This window comes from Mastigoproctus giganteus, chromosome 2, assembly GCF_048544385.1.
Source record: "Mastigoproctus giganteus isolate SK-2022 chromosome 2, ASM4854438v1, whole genome shotgun sequence".
Classification (NCBI taxonomy): domain Eukaryota; kingdom Metazoa; phylum Arthropoda; class Arachnida; order Uropygi; family Thelyphonidae; genus Mastigoproctus; species Mastigoproctus giganteus.
In genome coordinates this window covers 163,784,868-163,804,116 of record NC_143576.1, presented here as the reverse complement: position 1 = coordinate 163,804,116, position 19,249 = coordinate 163,784,868, and the positions used below count along the sequence as shown (strand labels likewise).

The following is a 19,249-nucleotide window of genomic DNA, read 5'->3' as shown; positions in this document are numbered from 1 at the left end:
CAACACACACACACACACACACACACACACACACACACACACACACACACACACACACACACACACACACACACACCGAGGTATATTGAACGGCATACTGAAGAACATAAACTTTTGGAGTTTCATAATAATTTGCACACTTCATTGTCTTTTGGTTGTACACATAATACACATAAACATACACTACTCATTTCTGGCCCTTCTACAGTGGTACTGTTCTTCACAGAGATACGAGGCAGAGATGAACTGACGTTCCGGGTGCCGCCCATTACAAAAACACATGTCCACGTGTTTTTGAATTTTTTTGTGGTTGTGGCATAATTAAATTTTAAAATAGGAACTTGTCTTTTATGGACACACATTAAAATTAGCAAGAGATTCTTATTAATTAACCCATCTCTTCAAAAAAGAAGCTTTTGCTATTTTTAATATTTGATTAGTAAGACAGTAGAATTCATGGGAATATAAATAATATCACTATTTATCTTATATTGTGAAGTTTAAAATAGTGATTCTGATAATTATTTTTGTAACTTCATTCTCAGAAGCTGTAAGCATAATTGGTTTTGGTTAATTTTGCAGCTTTTATGTCTAATAGGAGAAGCCTTTGATGAACACAGTAAAGATGTCTGTGGTGCTGTAGTCCAGGTCAGGCAAAAGGGTGACAAAATTGGCGTGTGGACAGGAGAAGTGGAACACACAGAGGGTATTATGAAAATTGGGTAATAACAGTATATTCAGTATTATCAAAAATTGCTTAATATCTTTCTAAATTACTGTAATCTTTCACTAAATGTTTTAGACTTCATAAAATTAATTGATTTGTCAAATAAGATGTTCGATCTGTTCTAAAATAGCTAATTAAAGTATGAAAAAGCTCTTAGGTTATTTTCCCAGGATGAGTTTGCTTAAAGTATTGCACAACATTTGTTCATGCAGAGTGGGGGATATTCAGGGTTGAAAAATTGGGAATAAACAAGCTCTAAACAATAAAAATACAAGACATACTAGAAAAAATTTTGAAAAATCCTGATAGTGTATGATTTTTTTGTTTTTATTATTAATATGCATGTAGAAATTAATAAAGCTTGAATATGTGTCTCTTCCCTTTCTAGTGGAGAAATGAGAAATCTGTGCTAAATCAGTATCTATCCTGATGAATTTTTTTGTGATACAAAATTAAAATCTAGAACTGAACTTTTTTTCTTCATAACTCATGAGGCACCTGTAAGAAATATGAAACTTTGTCTATCCTAGCAGTTTGAAGAGGAAGCTGTGTAAAAGAACAAAAATGGTCTCATGTGACCAGTGTTTATTTTCAAGAAAATGTTTCAACATTTTCTTGAAAGTGTTTTCAGAAAAGTCAACAACAAAAGTAAGCATTCTGTTTAATGAATTATTCAGTTGCATTGGAAAATGTTTCTATTATAGCACTGCATAAACTTTCCAAAAATGAAAAGCAGAGGAGAATTCAGTTTGCTGTATGGGTAGAAGGGAGAAATGCAGTGTACACACACTTTGTTCTCCATTGAAGCTTATTTTCATTTGGATAAGACTGTGAACAAGCAGAACCATTTTGGGTAACAGAACCTGCCCTCCAGCTTCATGAAAAAAAGTAGCCATGGAGGGGGAAGTGTCTGTGGGTAGTCCTGTCAGTTCAAGGTTCTTCAACAAAACTTCTAACTGACAGTGGCACCTGTGATTTATGCAAGAAGGTGGCATGTCATATACAGTAAATATTGTGTTTTAATTTTTGCACACCATGTTTGATCCTCACATATCATCATAGCATTTTCTCAGTTGTCACAACTGCAAGTATTTTTGGCACCTCTGAGTTCAGAATTGAACCTATGTGACCGTGATGTCGAATTTCCTTAAAGAGAAATGTTTGGCAGGAATCCTGCTATACTCATGGCTTCAGAGCCATAATTATTCATTTGCATCACAAAATTGATGAAAACATGGTCTCTGCATTATTAAAAACATTGGTGTCTTCTTTCATGAACTTATTCATCAAAATGGAGGATATATTGAACATGTAAAATAAGAATGTTTTCCAAGAATTTGAGCCTGAAAAATTCATATTTGTAACAAATAATGAATAAATGAATTTCTTAGAAAACATTTAAATGCTTTAACATTTTGATGCCACCCTATATGTCTGGTCACTGTGGTCTGCTTTCCTACTGAAAATGGACATTAAAATATTTCATGCCATTTTTCCTTTTCTTTGAGAATGTTTCAAAATATTAAAAATGAACTGTGCACACTCTGCTAACTACATCAGTCTTTTTCACTTTGTGGTATTTTTCATAAAGCAAACAAAACAAAAAAAAAGTAATATACAGTACCCCTTATCCAGAAAGTTTGGAATGAGGGGCTTTCTGCATTTTGGGTCCGTAGCAAGAGAAATTACAATACATGCAATAAATAATAAAATGTTATATTAAGAACTTTAGTTATTTATCTTTTATATATTTTAACACACGTTAACCTGAAATAAAATTTACCTAGTTTTTTCTTATATTTAATATGAATATGCAATTACTTAAATAAGCTTTTTTATTGTAAGCAATTTAATGTGTTAATTTCCATATATTAAGCTGCTCTTTTTCTGCTCACTCCATAGGACTGTGAATTGGGAGCAATGAGTGCATATCGTTTTTTTGCTAGCAAACATGTAAACTGTCTGCATTAGCTATGCAATGAATATGTTTGTATTTATCTTGTTTTCAATACCAAAAGAAAAAGAATTTTTTTATATTATAATTTTATTTTCTGTATTTGTGACATGGGTCAGCTTTTACCTCAAGGAATCACACTATAAAAATTTGTCTGTTTCATTTGCAGCCATGTTAAACAAAATATCTGCTTGCATGTGTTGACATAATTGATCCAAATTCTCCCTTTGTGAGAGTGAGGGAAGAAATAATTGCTGGGTGGGAGTGGCAATGACTAAAAGACATACTGAGCTCTTTTATGAAAGGTGATATTTTTACTTGGCTATGCTGTAGTGAGTTATTTTCGTTAGCAAACAAAACTTATCTCCCTTTTTAATTTCCATTGGATACCTCAAAGTAACGAAGCTTAATTATAGAATAAAATGTACTAACATTGAATACTGCATTTCTTTTCAGAAAGATGTAAGATTCTTTCAATAAATAAATTGTATGATATATCAATGCTAAGCAGAGTTGGACAGCAGTGCTTTCTGAAGTCAGACCAATTGCAATGTAAAGTTTTAATTAACCAACAATTACATTGTCAAATTTTAACTTTAAAAGGAAGAATGTGGAAGAAAATCATTTGTAATTTTCCTGTAATTTTCACTACAGGAAAATGAAAATTTCCTCTAATGAAATAGAAATTTCATTACAGGAAAAAATAACTTTTGGTGTGACAACTGCCCCTTTGTTATGTGAATTCCAGGACACACTTTGCATTATGCCTTTATCATTTTTTGCCATTCTACACATGATTTCATAGCTTTGAAAAGGATCTTGCATGTTGTTCACAAAAATTTATAATGAATATATTACAACAGGTACCTCGTTCTCACTTCCCCTCTCAGAGGAAAAATGTTTACTTTTTTATCTTTCCAATGTGCAATCAGTGTCGTATGGTTTATTTTTATTTATTTTTTTTTATTATTATTGCATATCTAACTGAGATGAGAAGTAAAAAACTAAGCATTTAAACTAACTACTCTGGGATAGATATCTTGTTATTTATAAAAAATTTAATTGTTAGTTGGCAGAATATACCACACAAGGGAATGGTCCCTACATTTGGAAACAACTCATTAACTCTTTCAGTGCTGACTTTTCAGATGACCTTTTTGACCTGGGTTTGAGTCAGTCTGGCTTGACTCAATCCCAGGTCAAAAATGTTTTTGCCCTTTTTTTTGGAAAGGGCAAAAACATTTTTGGGCTTCCTTTTCACTGTGGCTGAATTAATCAGCCTCTGGTGAAAATTGTTTTTAAAAAAATGTTTGATTTTTCTTCTGTCAAATTGGAAGTAAAAATTCTAAAAGTAAGTATGTAATCCACTTAGTGGATTACAATACTTTTAGAACTTTTATACTTACTTTATAGTTAGGGAAGGACATTACGTGGTTGTTTTCTTTTAAGATTATTACTAAATATATTACCATGTGAAATTAATTATATAGTTTATTAAGCTATTCGCCTCAACTATTATACATTAAGGTAATGTTTCAGGTATCTTGCCAATACACATCATCAGACTGTATTGCTGACAGACTCCTCTTGCCGATTGCTCCCAGAAACCTGGTGTGCATACCCATTTCAGGGAGCATCGGCAAGAGGAGTCTGTTTGGCGCCTCCGTAGCCATGTGGGCAAGAGCAGCAGTGCATACCACATGCTTCTTGATTAGACCAGGGTTCGAGCCCATGACCACCGAATACAGAGGATGTGGAAAGGTCAGGGAATGACCACCGCATATCCCCGGAGCAATATGGCCTTAGTTGCTAATGCTCCTAAAAACCAAAATAACAAACATAACAACAGGAGTCTGTCAGCAATACGGTCTGATGATGGGTATTGGTAAGAGACCTGAAATATTACCTTAATGTTTAGTAGTTTAGGCAAATAGCTTAATAAACTGTATTATTAATTTCACATGGTATAAGAGTGGTAATGTATTTAGTAATAATCTTACTTACTTTATACATACTTTTAGGAAGTGGATTAAAATCCAAAGCCACATATTTGCATTCGGGAAGCAGTGAATGTGTTAACTAATTCGTCCTATGGGAGGTATAAGTTTGCTATTGTAGATGGTGTCGATTGTGAAATTTGTGTGCCATAAACTGCATTATTTTTTATATTCTCTTTTTGGACTTGATCACTGGAATTATATCCGAAACTGTGGTATAGCAAGGCGTGATATCAGGTTGCACTGTATTTAATAGGAATGTTATTTGTCATAAAATTTGTCTTTTGCATTTTCTAGTTATCACCAGAAAAGAATTTTTAAAAAATAATAATAAATAAATAATTTTTAACCATTCATCAAGGAATGGTCAAAAGATACATGACAATGCACTATCAGTCACAGGAAAGTGCAGCAGATTTTAAGTTTTGTCAAACCTTTTCAGATTTCAGGATTTTGAATATGGGGTCCCATACAGTACAAGAATTAAAAATGTTCCCCTGAACAGCATTATCAAACTGGCAGTTTGTCAGATTAACACACACACACAGAGAAGAGAGGGGGGGGCACATACAGTCATCTGTTTTTAGGATAACCTCTTATAACGCAATACTCATAATATTACTGAACTCATAACATTTCCTATTGTTTCTTAAAAACTATGGAAAATGGTATTATTATAATTTATGTTGCTGCTGCTTTTATAGCAATATTTACATCTGGTTTTTGTACACACAGCCGTACCGTATTAAAGTTCTCATTTATCTCTATAGTCTTTGTTTTTTTAGCTATTTAGAAACAAATGATTTTTTTTTAAAGTACCTGCAACATGCACTTGTTGAAAGTGGTCTTATTTGACTGTTAATTCAGATTTTTATAAATCTGAAGGAAGTATATAATCCCAACTGTTTTAATATGAGCAGAATATCGGTATTTTTATTATTAACTCCTTCACCTTTCATAATATGGACTCTTTTTCGTGTATTAGTCAACATAGCATGAGCAGTTAATAGCATTTTCATTAACTCATTACATATAAGATGGTCCAAAAATATGCTGACTGATTAAAATTGGAAGTGAACAGAATTGGTTTGTGCAGAAATTGCCACAGTTCACAGAGTTGTGTTAAATGGTAAGTTAATTTGATTTTCTTAGATGAGTCTGAAATACTCTACTATCCTTGCTTGGATAGTAGAGTATTTCAGACACCATGGTACTGGTCAAATTAAAGCACCATATAAACGTGTTCCTCCATATGGATCAGTGAGCAACACATGAAATCCGTATGAATTTTGAATGGCACAGTAGTGCTCTAATGCAAACAATGAGAGCCATATTTCAATATTTCCAGTTATTGGTTGTCAGATTTTTAAGTACAGTAATACCCCGAAGTTACGCGATAGGTGGGTCCGACGAAAATCGCGTAAGTCGAATTCGCGTAAGTCGGGGTACAACTTTGCATATAAATACATATAAATTTTGCTTAATTGGGACCAAGGACTAACAAAAACACTAGTTTAGAAAAAAAATATTAATAAAATTGCAGTTCTTTATACATATTAATACAAAATATGTATTAAAAAAACAAATGACTTACGTTAAAAAGTTATTTCGATGTCGATGGCTTCATAAAATCTAACAAATTCGTCTGACGACACAGCGCGTTCTTTTTTTCACGCAGAATTTCTTCGTAGCAAGCTAATAATTTTTTTATTCCTTGCTTTGTAGCTATAACGCGTTCTTCGTTGGAGTCTATGTTTTCTAAAATTTTTAAGCCCTTTACAATTGAGCCCTTTTCAATTTTCAACCTGTCAAGTTTGCAATTGTCATGTGCTTTTCGCCGTTGCTTTATTTAGGCCTGTAGCACGTGCAATATCACATGGTCTTTCATTTCGCTCAAAGCGTTTCACAATTTCATATTTTTTTCCTCTATCGACAGAGGCGGACTGGCCATAAGCCTTACCGGGGAAACCCCGTGGGCCAGTGTGATCTTGGCCATAAACCATAGTATGAGGCCACTATAAATTTTCCCGGGTAAGAATTTTTGACCCAGTCCGCCTCTGTTTATCGATAATTGCTTTTCTTTTTCTCTCTGAATCTGCAGTGTCTTCACCAGGACGCTTCCTTTTCACACCTTTTAATTAAGTATTTTACTCATTTTTAGGGAATAAAGCACAATTACAAAACGAGGAGGCACGCTTGATACGCATAAACAAAGCTGCGCGCATGTAGCAACTGAATAAACAACACCATAAAGGCAGAGATACACTATTAACACCTCACATTTCTAGGGGTTACTACCATAAAACAATAAAAATCCAGTTGCGTTTCTGCTAGTGAAATCTGTTATAAACTGGTAGTAAACTCGATCTAATTGCATTTGCGATTATACCGATAGCTGGAATTGTGTTGGTTTTTACGTTATTATGGTGAAATGTGTTTCCCCTTCACTGATATAAAAAACATAAAAGCAACAAAGTTGAATTTTGTTCATCTTTCGCTCTCATTCTCCGCCGTCGCACCGTATATCGATAACATATGAAAAACGACCTTGAAGATAGTGGGCGGCAGCGTTGCCAAACGAAAAAATCAGGAACCGCGTAACTCCGAGTTCGCGTAAGTCGGGGTAGCGTAAGTCGGGGTATTACTGTATTAGAAAATATGAGCGAGTATTCGACAATGAGTTATGTATTAAAACAAGCACTTGTTGTTTATTGTATATAACTGCACATATTTGCCAAAGAGAGAGTATCTGTATTTTGAGATATTTTTGCTGTTTAATACTTGAAATATTCGCTTATTCTATATATCAGTACCAATTTTTTTTGTATGGAATTTGCCCATGGATGGCATAAGCAAGGAAGACTCCCTTCAAGGTTGATTGGTATTGCAGTGTATTTCAAAGTACTGTTCCCTGACCAGTGATATAGGATTTATATGCATTTTACTATAGGTTATTTGAAGTATACCTACAATGAAATTCAAGGTCTGAATTTTTGGTCCAGTAACTTGTGAATACCTTGTGTAATTCAAAAAGACTGCTAAAACCCTAGAGGCAAACATGTTATAAAGAAAATTTGCTAGTGTCTTGCAAAATTTAGTATCATTATACAATATATGGCAGCTTTAAATTTTATGTATCTGTTCACTTCTCTATGAAATGCCAAATCATGGAGAATTCATAACCCATCACTTGTGTTATAGGTGCTCATGTAGTTCAGTTTGTTTACATTGTAATTTGTGTTACAGGTAGAAAAAAATAAATAAATAATTGCTGACAATACAAAAACACTTGATTTCCCAGAGCATATACTGGTGTCTGAATGCATCTTCTGGTGTCTGAATGTACGTGCTCATCTTGAAGAGAATGAAGGAAATCTTTTTCAGTTTCTTGCACATAATAACAAAGATCCATATTAATAGTCATGCAGCTTGGTGCATGACCATTAATGACAGGGAGCTATGCATTAAAAAAAGCACTTGTTTATTATATCTGCTGTATTTTGAGATATTTTTGCTGTTTAATACTTGTAATCTGTGCAAAAAAAAAGTGACTTCTCTCTTATAGCACTGCTACTCATTCCAGTAACTACATATGATAGTTATAGTGCACTTGAATTTGTACTATGCTCTAATCCAGTCATGGAACTTGTGTGTGTGTGTGTGAGAGAGAGAGAGAGAGAGAGAGAGAGAGAGAGAGAGAGCTAAAAAGCATATTCTCATTGTCTAAACACTAACCAACACAGTGACATTCAATCTGCACTAGATGCCATAGAATATTGCCAGTTCACAGTTGTACATAGAAGCACATGACCCCCTCCTACTTTACCTCAAAAGACAAAGCCTACCCTGCCAATATGCTATAAATAAGAAGACTTCCGTCCCACCCCTGTCGGGTGTATCTTTGGCAAACACTATGGATCTAGGCTGCTGGGATCCACTTTCAAGAAATAGTACATAAATGGAAAATTAATCTCAACAAAATCCAGGAAAATGCAAATATGCCACCCCCCCCCACGGGATAGATATGAGCTAGACATTGATCTATACTTTACTCAGTAGTCAAAAAAATACCATTGCATCACATAATATCCAACAGCTAAATGCTAATCACACTAGGAATGCACTAGGAAACTCCTAATATGTATGGATGGTTCTAAGCCCCAGTCATATATAGGTTATTTGAAATATACCTACAATGAAATTCAAGGTCTGAATTGGGTCCATCAACTTTTGAATACCTTGTGTAATTCAAAAAGACTGCTAAAACCCTAGAGGCAAACATGTTATAAAGAAAATTTGCTAGTGTCTTTCAAAATTTAGTATCATTATACAATATATGGCAGCTTTAAATTTTATGTATCTGTTCACTTCTCTATGAAATGCCAAATCATGGAGAATTCATAACTTATAGCAGCTGTATTCCCATCACATGTAGTCTCAAAGGTCCTTTCCAGTTGAGTATAGCATACTCTCTGAAGAATTATATGCTATCCAGTTTGCATTAAATGGAATATATCAGCATTCATCACTTTCTGTGTTAATATATTCTGATTGTCTCAGTCCCATCTCATTAAAATTGATTGATATCTCCCATAAGAAGTACCAATTTTGCTAGCAATTTCGTAGTTTAATTTGAATAAGTTGATTACTCCTGATTAGATCATGAACATAAGCAATTGAATTGGTGTTTCAATTTGAAGGGTGGACAGAGTGAGGATCATCTTAACAGGAAAGTAGACCAATTTAAACTTTGCAAATTACAGAAATGTCTTTGAATAATACGTGGCATCTTTTCCAAAAGCTCTTTTAACATTTTGTGGTTTTCTGTTGCACCTTTTCCTAATTTGAAACCAAATTTGATGCAAATCACTGTTCATTAAAATGTGGCACAATACGTAATTAAACATTAAACTTCCTATTAAACACAGTCTAATTCAGACTGACTGCTGCCACCAAGTGGTTGAATCATGCATTTATATGCTTTGAGGAGTTAATGAACACCTTATGACATGCTCCAGCACTGAAAATGAAGCCAAGGAGAAGGTGCATTCAGGACCGCCGAGTGCAGGTGTTTCGGGGTGTGCCTCGCACACGGGTGGCTCATCAAGGAGGTGGCATTTGGGTTCAATTAGTTGAATATTAAAATATATATATATATATATATATATTTTTTTTTTTTTTTATTATTATTATTTTTTTTTATTTTTTTCACAGAAAAGCTCCAATTCTGTAACGGTACCCCTCGTGTTACGCTACGTAACGAACAAAAGGTTGCATGATGGACACAAACTGATAAAAACAGTTGTAATTAGAAGGAAAAATTCAAAAGAAATTATTTTATATACTCGAAATCGCGAGATTCTGTTTTTTGCTACTATTGTAGGCTATTTGATAATCAAAAATCACAGTTTAGCAGTGAATATGGCTTTAATGATTTCAACATTTATCACATATACTAAGAAGACATAAGAGAAGTGCCCTCCATATTAAAAATAGTAAAGTATTGCGAACTCAAACTGTCTTTAAGTAATAAATGTACGATTGACGTAATAGAACAGACTATACGACGCCGAGAAAAAATATTGGCAATCAGTTATTGAACATTTAATATACATAATACAGGATTTATCAGGGCAGTGTATTGCTTTTAGAGGTTATTCCAAAAATTTATATGATAAGGACAATGGTAACTTTCTAAAATAAGTAGAAACCATTGCTAAATTTGATTCAATAATGTCGGAACATTTACGTATCATTCAAACATCCCAAAAAAATGCACATTATTTGGGAGATAATATACAGAATGAAAGAATTCATATAATTTCCAAAGGTATAAAACAAAATATTTTAGAAATGGTTAAAAACACAAAATATTATTCTTTAATTCTTGATACAACTCCAGATATAAGCCTAACAGGACAATTAACTCTTGTTATCAGGTTTGTGTCTTGATAAAAACATTGCCGAAATTCACCAACATTTTTTTGGGATTTTGCTCTGTCAACGATACCACTGGCCAGGGATTATGTACATTTATTTCAAATCATTTAAATTCATTAAATCTTAACATTTCGGATTTACGCAGTCAAGGATACGACAATGGTGCAAATATGCACGGTAGACATTAGCGAACTCCAACAAAAAAATTATTGAAGCAAATTCAAGAGCCCTTCTTTGTACCATGTTCTGCTCACTCTTTAGATTTAGTAGTCTATGCAGTGAAAATTTCGTTTGAGATAGTTGTTTTTTTTTTTTTTTTTTTTTTTTTGTGTTATACATACAAGATGGAAAAATCTAATAGAAGCAATACAGCCTCTTAAAATTAACATTTTGGAAATTTATCAAGACCTCTTGGATATAACTGATGATAATACTAAAGATATCATTTGAAGAGCTCGAGCTAATAATCTTATTTAAAAAATGACTTCTTTTAAATTTCTTTGCTCGATCATTATTTGGCATGATATTTTAAGCCAAATTAATGCCATCATCAGTAAAATGATGCAGAACTCTTCATTTAATATAGAAACAGTTACTAAACATCTTGTAAATCATTTAAAAGGTTATTATAGAACAGACCAGAATTTTGAAAATGTTATTAATTCTGCAACACAAATAGCAAATATTTTGGATATTGATCCTGTTTTTCCCAAGGTTCAAAAAAGACCAAAGGAAAAAATGTTTGAATATGAAGCAAGGGACGAACCTATAAAAAATGCCAATGATAATTTTAAAAGACTTTTTTTCTTGATACTACTGTCATCTCTTACTGAAAGGTTTATGCTCTTGAAAGAGAATAATGAAATGTTTAAAATTATCCATAATATCAACACGTTAAAAGAATGGAATGAGAAAGATATATTAAAACATTGCAAAGATTTGCATATGAAATTAAGCGACGACAAAAATTCGAATGATCGTGATATTGACGGCATAGCTCTTTTTGAGGAAATCAAATGCTTACAATATTTTATAAAAAAATAAATGTTTCCTCATGATTTATTAAATTTTATATATGAGAACAATTTACAGGATGCATTTACAAATATTTCAGTAGTCCTAAGAATTTTTCTGACACTACCAGTGTCAGTTGCTCCAGGGGAAAGAAGTTTTTCGAAGCTTAAAATTATAAAAAAATATTTACGATCAACTATGGAACAGGAACGTTTAACAGATTTATCTATAATATCTATAGAAAATGATATTATGGATAATTTGGACATTGGTGCATTAATCAAGAATTTTGTAGCAGCAAAAGCCCGAAGAGTACGAATTATGTAGTTATTTTAATTATGTGTGTGATTAAATTCCGTGATTATATAAAAATATAATACAAATTTATGTACTACTAAATATTAGTGCAATACACTGCTATTTGATTATAGTTTTTACATATTATATAAGATTAGAATATTAGACTAATAGTTACTTATATACAGTATGTAATCTTTTTGTGCTGCCAAAAAAAATATTTTGTTACCTACTTATATATTTATTTATTTTATTTTTTTTGTGATAAGTTGAATAAGTTGAACTGAATGTACTTTGATTACTAAAATAATATTAAAGAATTTTAAATTCTCTTTTTAGTGATACTTATTAACAAGTTGAACTGATTATTATCATAATATGTAATTTTTTTTTTTTTTTTTTTTATGCCAAAAATTTATTTTGTGACCTATTTATATTTTTTCTGTTTTTATGATATATTTAACAATACTTTGACCTGGTTGTACTGTGATTAGAATAATAAAATTTTTAATTATTTTTTTGTAGCCCCTTTCTAGTAGAGGGCAGTCTTATGAAAGTTTGCGCCCGGGCGGCTGACACCCACGCAGCGGCCCTGGGTGCATTCTGTTGCTAAGGATGCCACAATTTCATGATACCATGTCAGGCTCTTTATCTGAATATGAATTCTGTACATCTGTTCTGCATTATTATTGTTTTCCAATCTAATGCTCCATTATGTGTGTTTCACCTGAGAAACAATAAAGATGCCATCAGCATTTAGTTTACTTAACCCTTTTAAAGCCTTGTACATGTCATTAGGTCACCACAGATGCCTAGTTCCAGAGACTGCAATTTACAGAACATCCTTTTGTGACCCTAATTAATCATGTTTATCTTCTCTGTGCCCTTTCCAAACAGATCTATGTCCTTTCTAAGATGAGGTTTCCAGGCCTGTGTGCATTCCAGACGTGATCTGATTACCTCTTTGGCCTTCCTACTGCAAAGCCTGTATATCATTGACAGAACCCCATGGGCTATTCTAGTAGCATGTTTGCAATGAGAATTTCATGTTGGACTGTACAGTTACCCCAAGGACTGTACAGTTTACATTTTAGAAATCCCAGAATAATCTAGGATTTCTAAAATGTAATACCTTGCATTTATTGCTGTTAAACCTCAATTGCCATTTTTCAGACCATCTGTCTAGCTTAGCTAAATCTTGAAGTAAAAAAAAAGGGTAAACTGCAGCCATTATCAACCCACTGCAGGATGGAAGCCTCCTCAACAATTCATGTTGAGGGAAATGGACCATAATCTGCCACGCTGGTCCAGTGCGGGTTGGCAGATTGATTGTATTTAGCAGTCAGGGGCTTGAACCCCGGTCTACTCAAGGAGCGGGAGTGCTACTGCACTCCCGCTCCTGACCACTCAGCTACGGAGGCCGTTAATCTTGAAGTAGCATACCCTAATTAATGTCATTAAACTACCTACCCATCTTTGTATCATTTAAAATACCCAAATTTGAAATACCAACATAAATATTAAAAACAGTGGGCCCAACCTTGAATCCTATGGTACCCCACTCATAACATTAATCCATTAAGAGCAGTGGCTGTTTATAACTACAGTTTGTTCCCTGCCACTTAACCATCTCTTTATCCATGGTATCTTCCTCTAATGCCATATTGTTCTAGTTTATGGAAGAGCCATTCAAGTTGAACAGTATCAGAAACTTTACTGAAATTGAAGTATGTGATGTCAAAATATTAGCATTAGTAGAGGCATATGATGCAAGAAAGCAAGCTTATGCAGCATCAGCCAAAAAAAAAAAAACCCTGCTCCCATTTCACCCCTCCGTCTGTTCCAAATACCTGTCCAGCTCAGCCTTAAATTTATTTAGGCTATCAACTTCCACAACAAAGGATGCGTCGGTTTCACCAACCAACCACCCGCTGGCTAAAGGCAAACTTCCGCACATCTATCTTACACGTCTTTCCTCAATTTCAATTTATGCCCTCTCAAATGATTATTCTAAGCAAGAGGAAGAATTCCATCAAACCATTCAAGGCTTTATACACCTCATTCAGATCACCTCGCAGGTGCCTAGTCTCCAGACACTGTAATTTGCAAAATTTAAGCCTTTCTTTGTAAGTGCAACCCTTTGTTCCATTCACTAATCTTGTTGCCCTTCTCTGTACTTGTTCCAACAGCTCTACATCCTTCTTAAAATGAGGCCTCCAGACCTGTATACAGTACTCAAGGTGTGGCTTGACCATTGCTTTATATAAGGGGATAATCACCTCCTTATCCTGCTAGAAAAATTCCTGTATATCATTGACAAGACGCTATGAGCTACTCTTGCAGACTGTCTGCACTGCTCAGAAAACTTCATATCTGCCTGCACAATTACCCCCAGGTCCTTTTCATTCTCTATCACTGTCAGTCATGGCACCTCCGCAGCCAGGTGGGCAAGAGCAGCAGTGCACAGCACACGCTTCTTGATTCGACCGGAGTTCGAGCCTGTGACTACCAAATACGGAGGAAGGTCAGGGAATGACCACCGCATATTCCCGGAGCAATATGGCCTTAGTTGCTAATGCTCCTAAAAACCAAATAACAACAACCACTGTCAGTGCAGTACCACAGAGTTGATATGTCACTCTGGGGTTGCTGCTTCCCATATGTAGTACTTTACATTTGTCAATGCTAAACTTCATTTGCCACCTCTCAGCCCATCTTCTCAACATTTCTAGATCCTGTTGCAGCAACGTACTGTCATTAGTGTCTTTAACAACACCGCCAACCTTCGTATCGTCTGCAAACTTCGACATTAAGCTTGATATACTATCATCAGTATCATTTTTAAATACAGAAAACAATGGACCCAACACTGAACCCTGAGGGACTCCACTAATAACATTAGTCCATGATGAGTAGTGTCCATTGATTACCACTCTGTCTTCTCCCACTCAACCATCCCTTTATCCATAGCAGCAATTTGCCTTCAATGCCACACTGCTCCAATTTGTGCAGCAGTTTTCCATGTGCAACAGTATCAAAAGCCTTTCTAAGATCCAAATATATGATATCAAAATTATTCCCTGAATCCAGTTCCTTTGTGACCACATCATAGTATCCAATCAAATTGGTCACGCAAGACTTTCCCTTAACAAAACCATGCTGTGTCCAAGCTATGACTGAAGTCTTGTCTAAATGATCCTGCAGTGCTTCTTTAACCAGTGCCTCCATTAATTTTCCTGGAACAGAAGTTAAACTAACAAGTCTACAATTACTTGTGTTGCCCTTTGATCCTCCTTTGTGAATTGGGATCACATTTGCACATCTCCAGTCAATGGGTACCTCCCCTGAGTCCAAAGAAGCTCTCATAATTATGGCTAAGGGTTTGCTTACTTCCTTTGCTGCCTCCTTTAATATAACTGGATAGATCTCATCCACCCCGGGTGCCTTTTTTATGTTTATCTTCAACAATTTCTCCTCCACTTTCCTCTCAGTTATTACAAAATCATCTAGCTCACTGCCAGAGTTTAACTCATCTCTGGCATTCCCCTCCCTGAATAACTCCTCATGGGTGAATGTAGACGCAAAATATTCATTTAGTTTGTTAGCCACCTGAGCAGGATCATCAACAGTTGAACCATCAATATCCAGTGGACCAATCTGATTCATCCCTCTCCTTCTAGAGTTTACATAGGTAAAGAACTCTTTGTTGTTTTTCTTTGCATCCTTTGCCAAGGATTTCTCATAATCTGCCTTTGCCAAATTTAAGGAGGAACTGGACAGGCATTTGGAGGGAATGGTGTGATTTTTTTTTTTTTTTTTTTTTTGGCTGATGCTGCATAAGCTCCTACACTTGCTTTCTTGCATCATGTGCCACTACTACTACCACCTCGGGTGCCTTTCTTGTGTTTATCTTCAACAGTTTCTCCTCTACTTTACTCCCAGTTATTTCAAGATTCTGTAGCTTACTGCTAGAGTTGAATACACCTCTGGCATTCCCCTCGCTGAATAACTCCTCATGTGTGAATGTCGATGCAAAATATTCATTTAGTTTGTTAGCTACCTGAGCAGGATCATCAACAGTTGACCCATCAATATCAAGTGGACCAATCTGATTCATCCCCTTCCTTCTAGAGTTTACATAAGTAAAGAACTCTTTGCTGTTTTTCTTCGCATCCCTTGCCAAGGATCTCTCGTAATCGGCCTTCACCTGCCTAACCTTCTTTGTAATTTGGTTACAGATCAACTTGTATCTATCATGGGCTTCTGTGCCACATGTTAATTTGTATGTATCCCATGCATTTTTCTTCTCTGCCATATGCCTCATTAGTTCATCTGACATCCATTTAGGCCTAAACCTTGAACAATATTTCTTAGTTGGTATGTAAAGCCAAGTATGGTAGCTTCCAAGATAAGTTCTTTGAATGCTTCCCATTTTGAATTTGCTGTTGGTAACATCATCAGTTGGTCCCACTGTATAGAATTTAAATACTGTCTCAGTCCATCATAGTTGCCTTTACGGAAGCAATAACCCTTCCCTTTACCCCTAATGCTAGTTACCTCTTTGAGTAAATCCCACTTCAGCACACTGTGATCACTGCCACCTAGTGGTTCCTTTATCTGCAGATTCTTAATGCATGAAGAATCACTACTGGTAATCAGATCCAAGAGTATTACTCCCTCTAGTTGCCTCCCGAACATGCTGATGTAGAAAACAGTCATCCAATAAATCCACAGAAGCTTTGCTAGTGTGTGAGTGACCAACCCACAAATTCCAGTCTATATCTGGGAAATTGAAATCCCCGATTATAAGACTCTCTGATTTACTGGCCCACTTTATTTCCCTGTACAGTTCCTTATTATACTCATCAGAGTCATTAGGCCTATAACACACTCTGACTCTCGATTTTGATCTCCCAATGCTTATGTCACACCAAACTGACTCGACACTGCACTGTCAGCGATGTCAACTGGCTTCATTTTCTTGGATTTTGTGTTTCTTAGCTAATAGTATAACCCCTCCTCCCTTCCTATCTTGTCTATCCTTCCTGTACACATTGTACTCCCCAAATTCCAGTTCTGCATTCCTTATATCTGTGTGACACCATGTCTCTGATATCCCAACAATATCTGCCTTTGATGTTCTGAGCAATACCTCAAATTCATGAAATTTATTTACCAAACTCCTAGCATTGGTGTACATGCAAGTATACCAATTCGTACAAGTAAACAACCCATGTGTTTACTTGTACCACAATGACTCCCAGCAGTCTCTGAAGTACCCTGCATCTTGTTTTCCAGGCTGCTGCTCATTCCAATATTCTTTGCATGTCATTCTTTTATGATCACACATAGTAGGTGATTTGTTAAATTAATGTCAAATGGTGAGTTTGCTATTCCTTAACAAATCCATGCCTTATAGCTCCATTTCTATCAAAATGATCTTCCATTGCTTCAACTATTTAAGGGAAATTCTGGGAAACGGCTTCATCAGAGCTTGCCAACTTGTCCCCTCTTATTGCATGGAAGTGTTTGTAATCTGTCAAGTAGACCAGAATTTTTGAACTGTGGTGATGTTTGTTATTATTCTGGCTAGCAGTTTTCTAGAGCCTGCCCCAAAAATGCCATCTGGCATAAAAGACTACATAGATGAGTGGAGAGCTAATTATGTAGTAAATTGGAAGATATCTTCTCTAAAATAGCTGGATTAATGCTTATAAAAGATATAAATTTGAGTGGGATAAACATAAAGATTTTTCTTTCCTAAGAGGAGAATGATTTTAGTGATACAGTCAGAGCATCAATGTTCCAACCAAAGAAATTACATAATGTTCATTTTTGCCATATACTGTAATACCAAAGGACACACTGTTCAAGGTAAGATTGTAGCATATCTCAATTGGTTTGTATCCAAATGTCAAGCTTAATTTTCTATTCAGAACCACTTATGAATCAATCCAAACTCAATTTTGAATGGACTAAGAGTAGAAAACTTGCTTCTTGTTCCAATGGTAGTGGAGCATTCCTGTCTCTTGCCAAAACTGTTGGCTTTAACTTCTGTCCATCTGTACTCTCATCTCATATTAAAACATGAAGGTTCTGTTGCATTCTCAGTTAAAGATAAAGCAGACTTACTAACATCTTAGTTTTCTTCTAACTGTTGTATCAATGATCTTTGAAAATCACCTCCTACTAATCTGTTATACTCCACTCAGTGCCTCTCATGTTCTTCCAACAGAATAATCTTAATGCCAAGAAAATGCCATGGCCTAATAGCATTTCTCCAATTGTTTTCAAACCTGTGCTTGCAGAGCTTGCTGTTCTATGTCACTTTTTTACACCTTATTCAACTGATATTTTTTTTTCTGCTTGGAAATTTGCTCCCATCCAGCCATTTTCTAAAACAGTTCTCCTTCTCTTCCTGTTATTATCTCAATGCGCTTATCTCTTTCCTTTCTACTCTTTTCTTCTAGCTCTTTTCTACTCTTTCCAAAGTAATCTGTAAACTGCCAACTCTTAAACCACTTTGAAATCCTTCATTTGATCAATGATTGCCAATATTGATTCTGTTAGTGTCAATCCACTTGATATATTGGTTTATGTTACTCATCCTTGAACAAATTTGATGAAAAATTGTGGTGAGACACAAGAAATACAAGAAACACATTGCGTTTGGCATAATGGTCTTCTAAACAAGCTCCTGTCTCATGGCCTGCATTTTTTTTTTTTTTACAAATGGTTATTATTGAATAATTATTCTAGCCTTTTCTCTCTGACAAATTTCTATGGATGTTAGTAGATGGTTTCTTGTCTTCTAGCTTCTGCACTAATGCTGGCCTCATTAATTTCTTCCTCCTACTCTTTCCTCTTTTATATTAATGTCGTTCTTTCACTGATTGAAAATCCTCTCTCTGATTTTGCCAGTAATAACATGCTATATTCCACCTTCCAATTTGAGAAACTGGAAGATGGAATGTAAGCACATTATAAATATTGCATCCTCTGCATCAAATAACTGGATTTTCTTTTCACTCTTGGTTTTACTTTTCTTTGAAAAACCTACCCACTCTATAAATTACAAATTTGTAATTGGTAACAATATTACCACTTATTGTTTTGTTTCTAATGCCTTTCTTAAAGCTTTTAGACTATATTCAAGAGTCCAGTCTGGTTAATTTAATGACTGATCTCTTGCAAAATTTCTCCACTGTGTTTCATAGACATTGATTCTGCTGTATGCCTTTTCTGTAAGTATTTCCATGGATGCTGTTCTTCTGAATTGGCATCTGTAATTCTTCCACTCTTCTAAACCAGTCCAAACAC

At 34.9% G+C, this 19,249-nt stretch overlaps 1 protein-coding gene across 2 annotated transcripts in view; it reads left to right on the top strand.

The window, feature by feature from the left end:
* The window catches only part of LOC150089720 (eukaryotic translation initiation factor 4E-1A-like), a 145,419-nt gene that overhangs the window by 97,594 nt on the left and 28,576 nt on the right, over positions 1-19,249 (top strand). For both annotated transcript variants that reach the window (XM_090368761.1, XM_090368760.1), the window contains exon 5: positions 583-722. In XM_090368761.1, the coding sequence (XP_090224887.1) occupies positions 583-722 (140 nt within the window). The remainder of the gene's footprint in view (positions 1-582; positions 723-19,249) is intronic.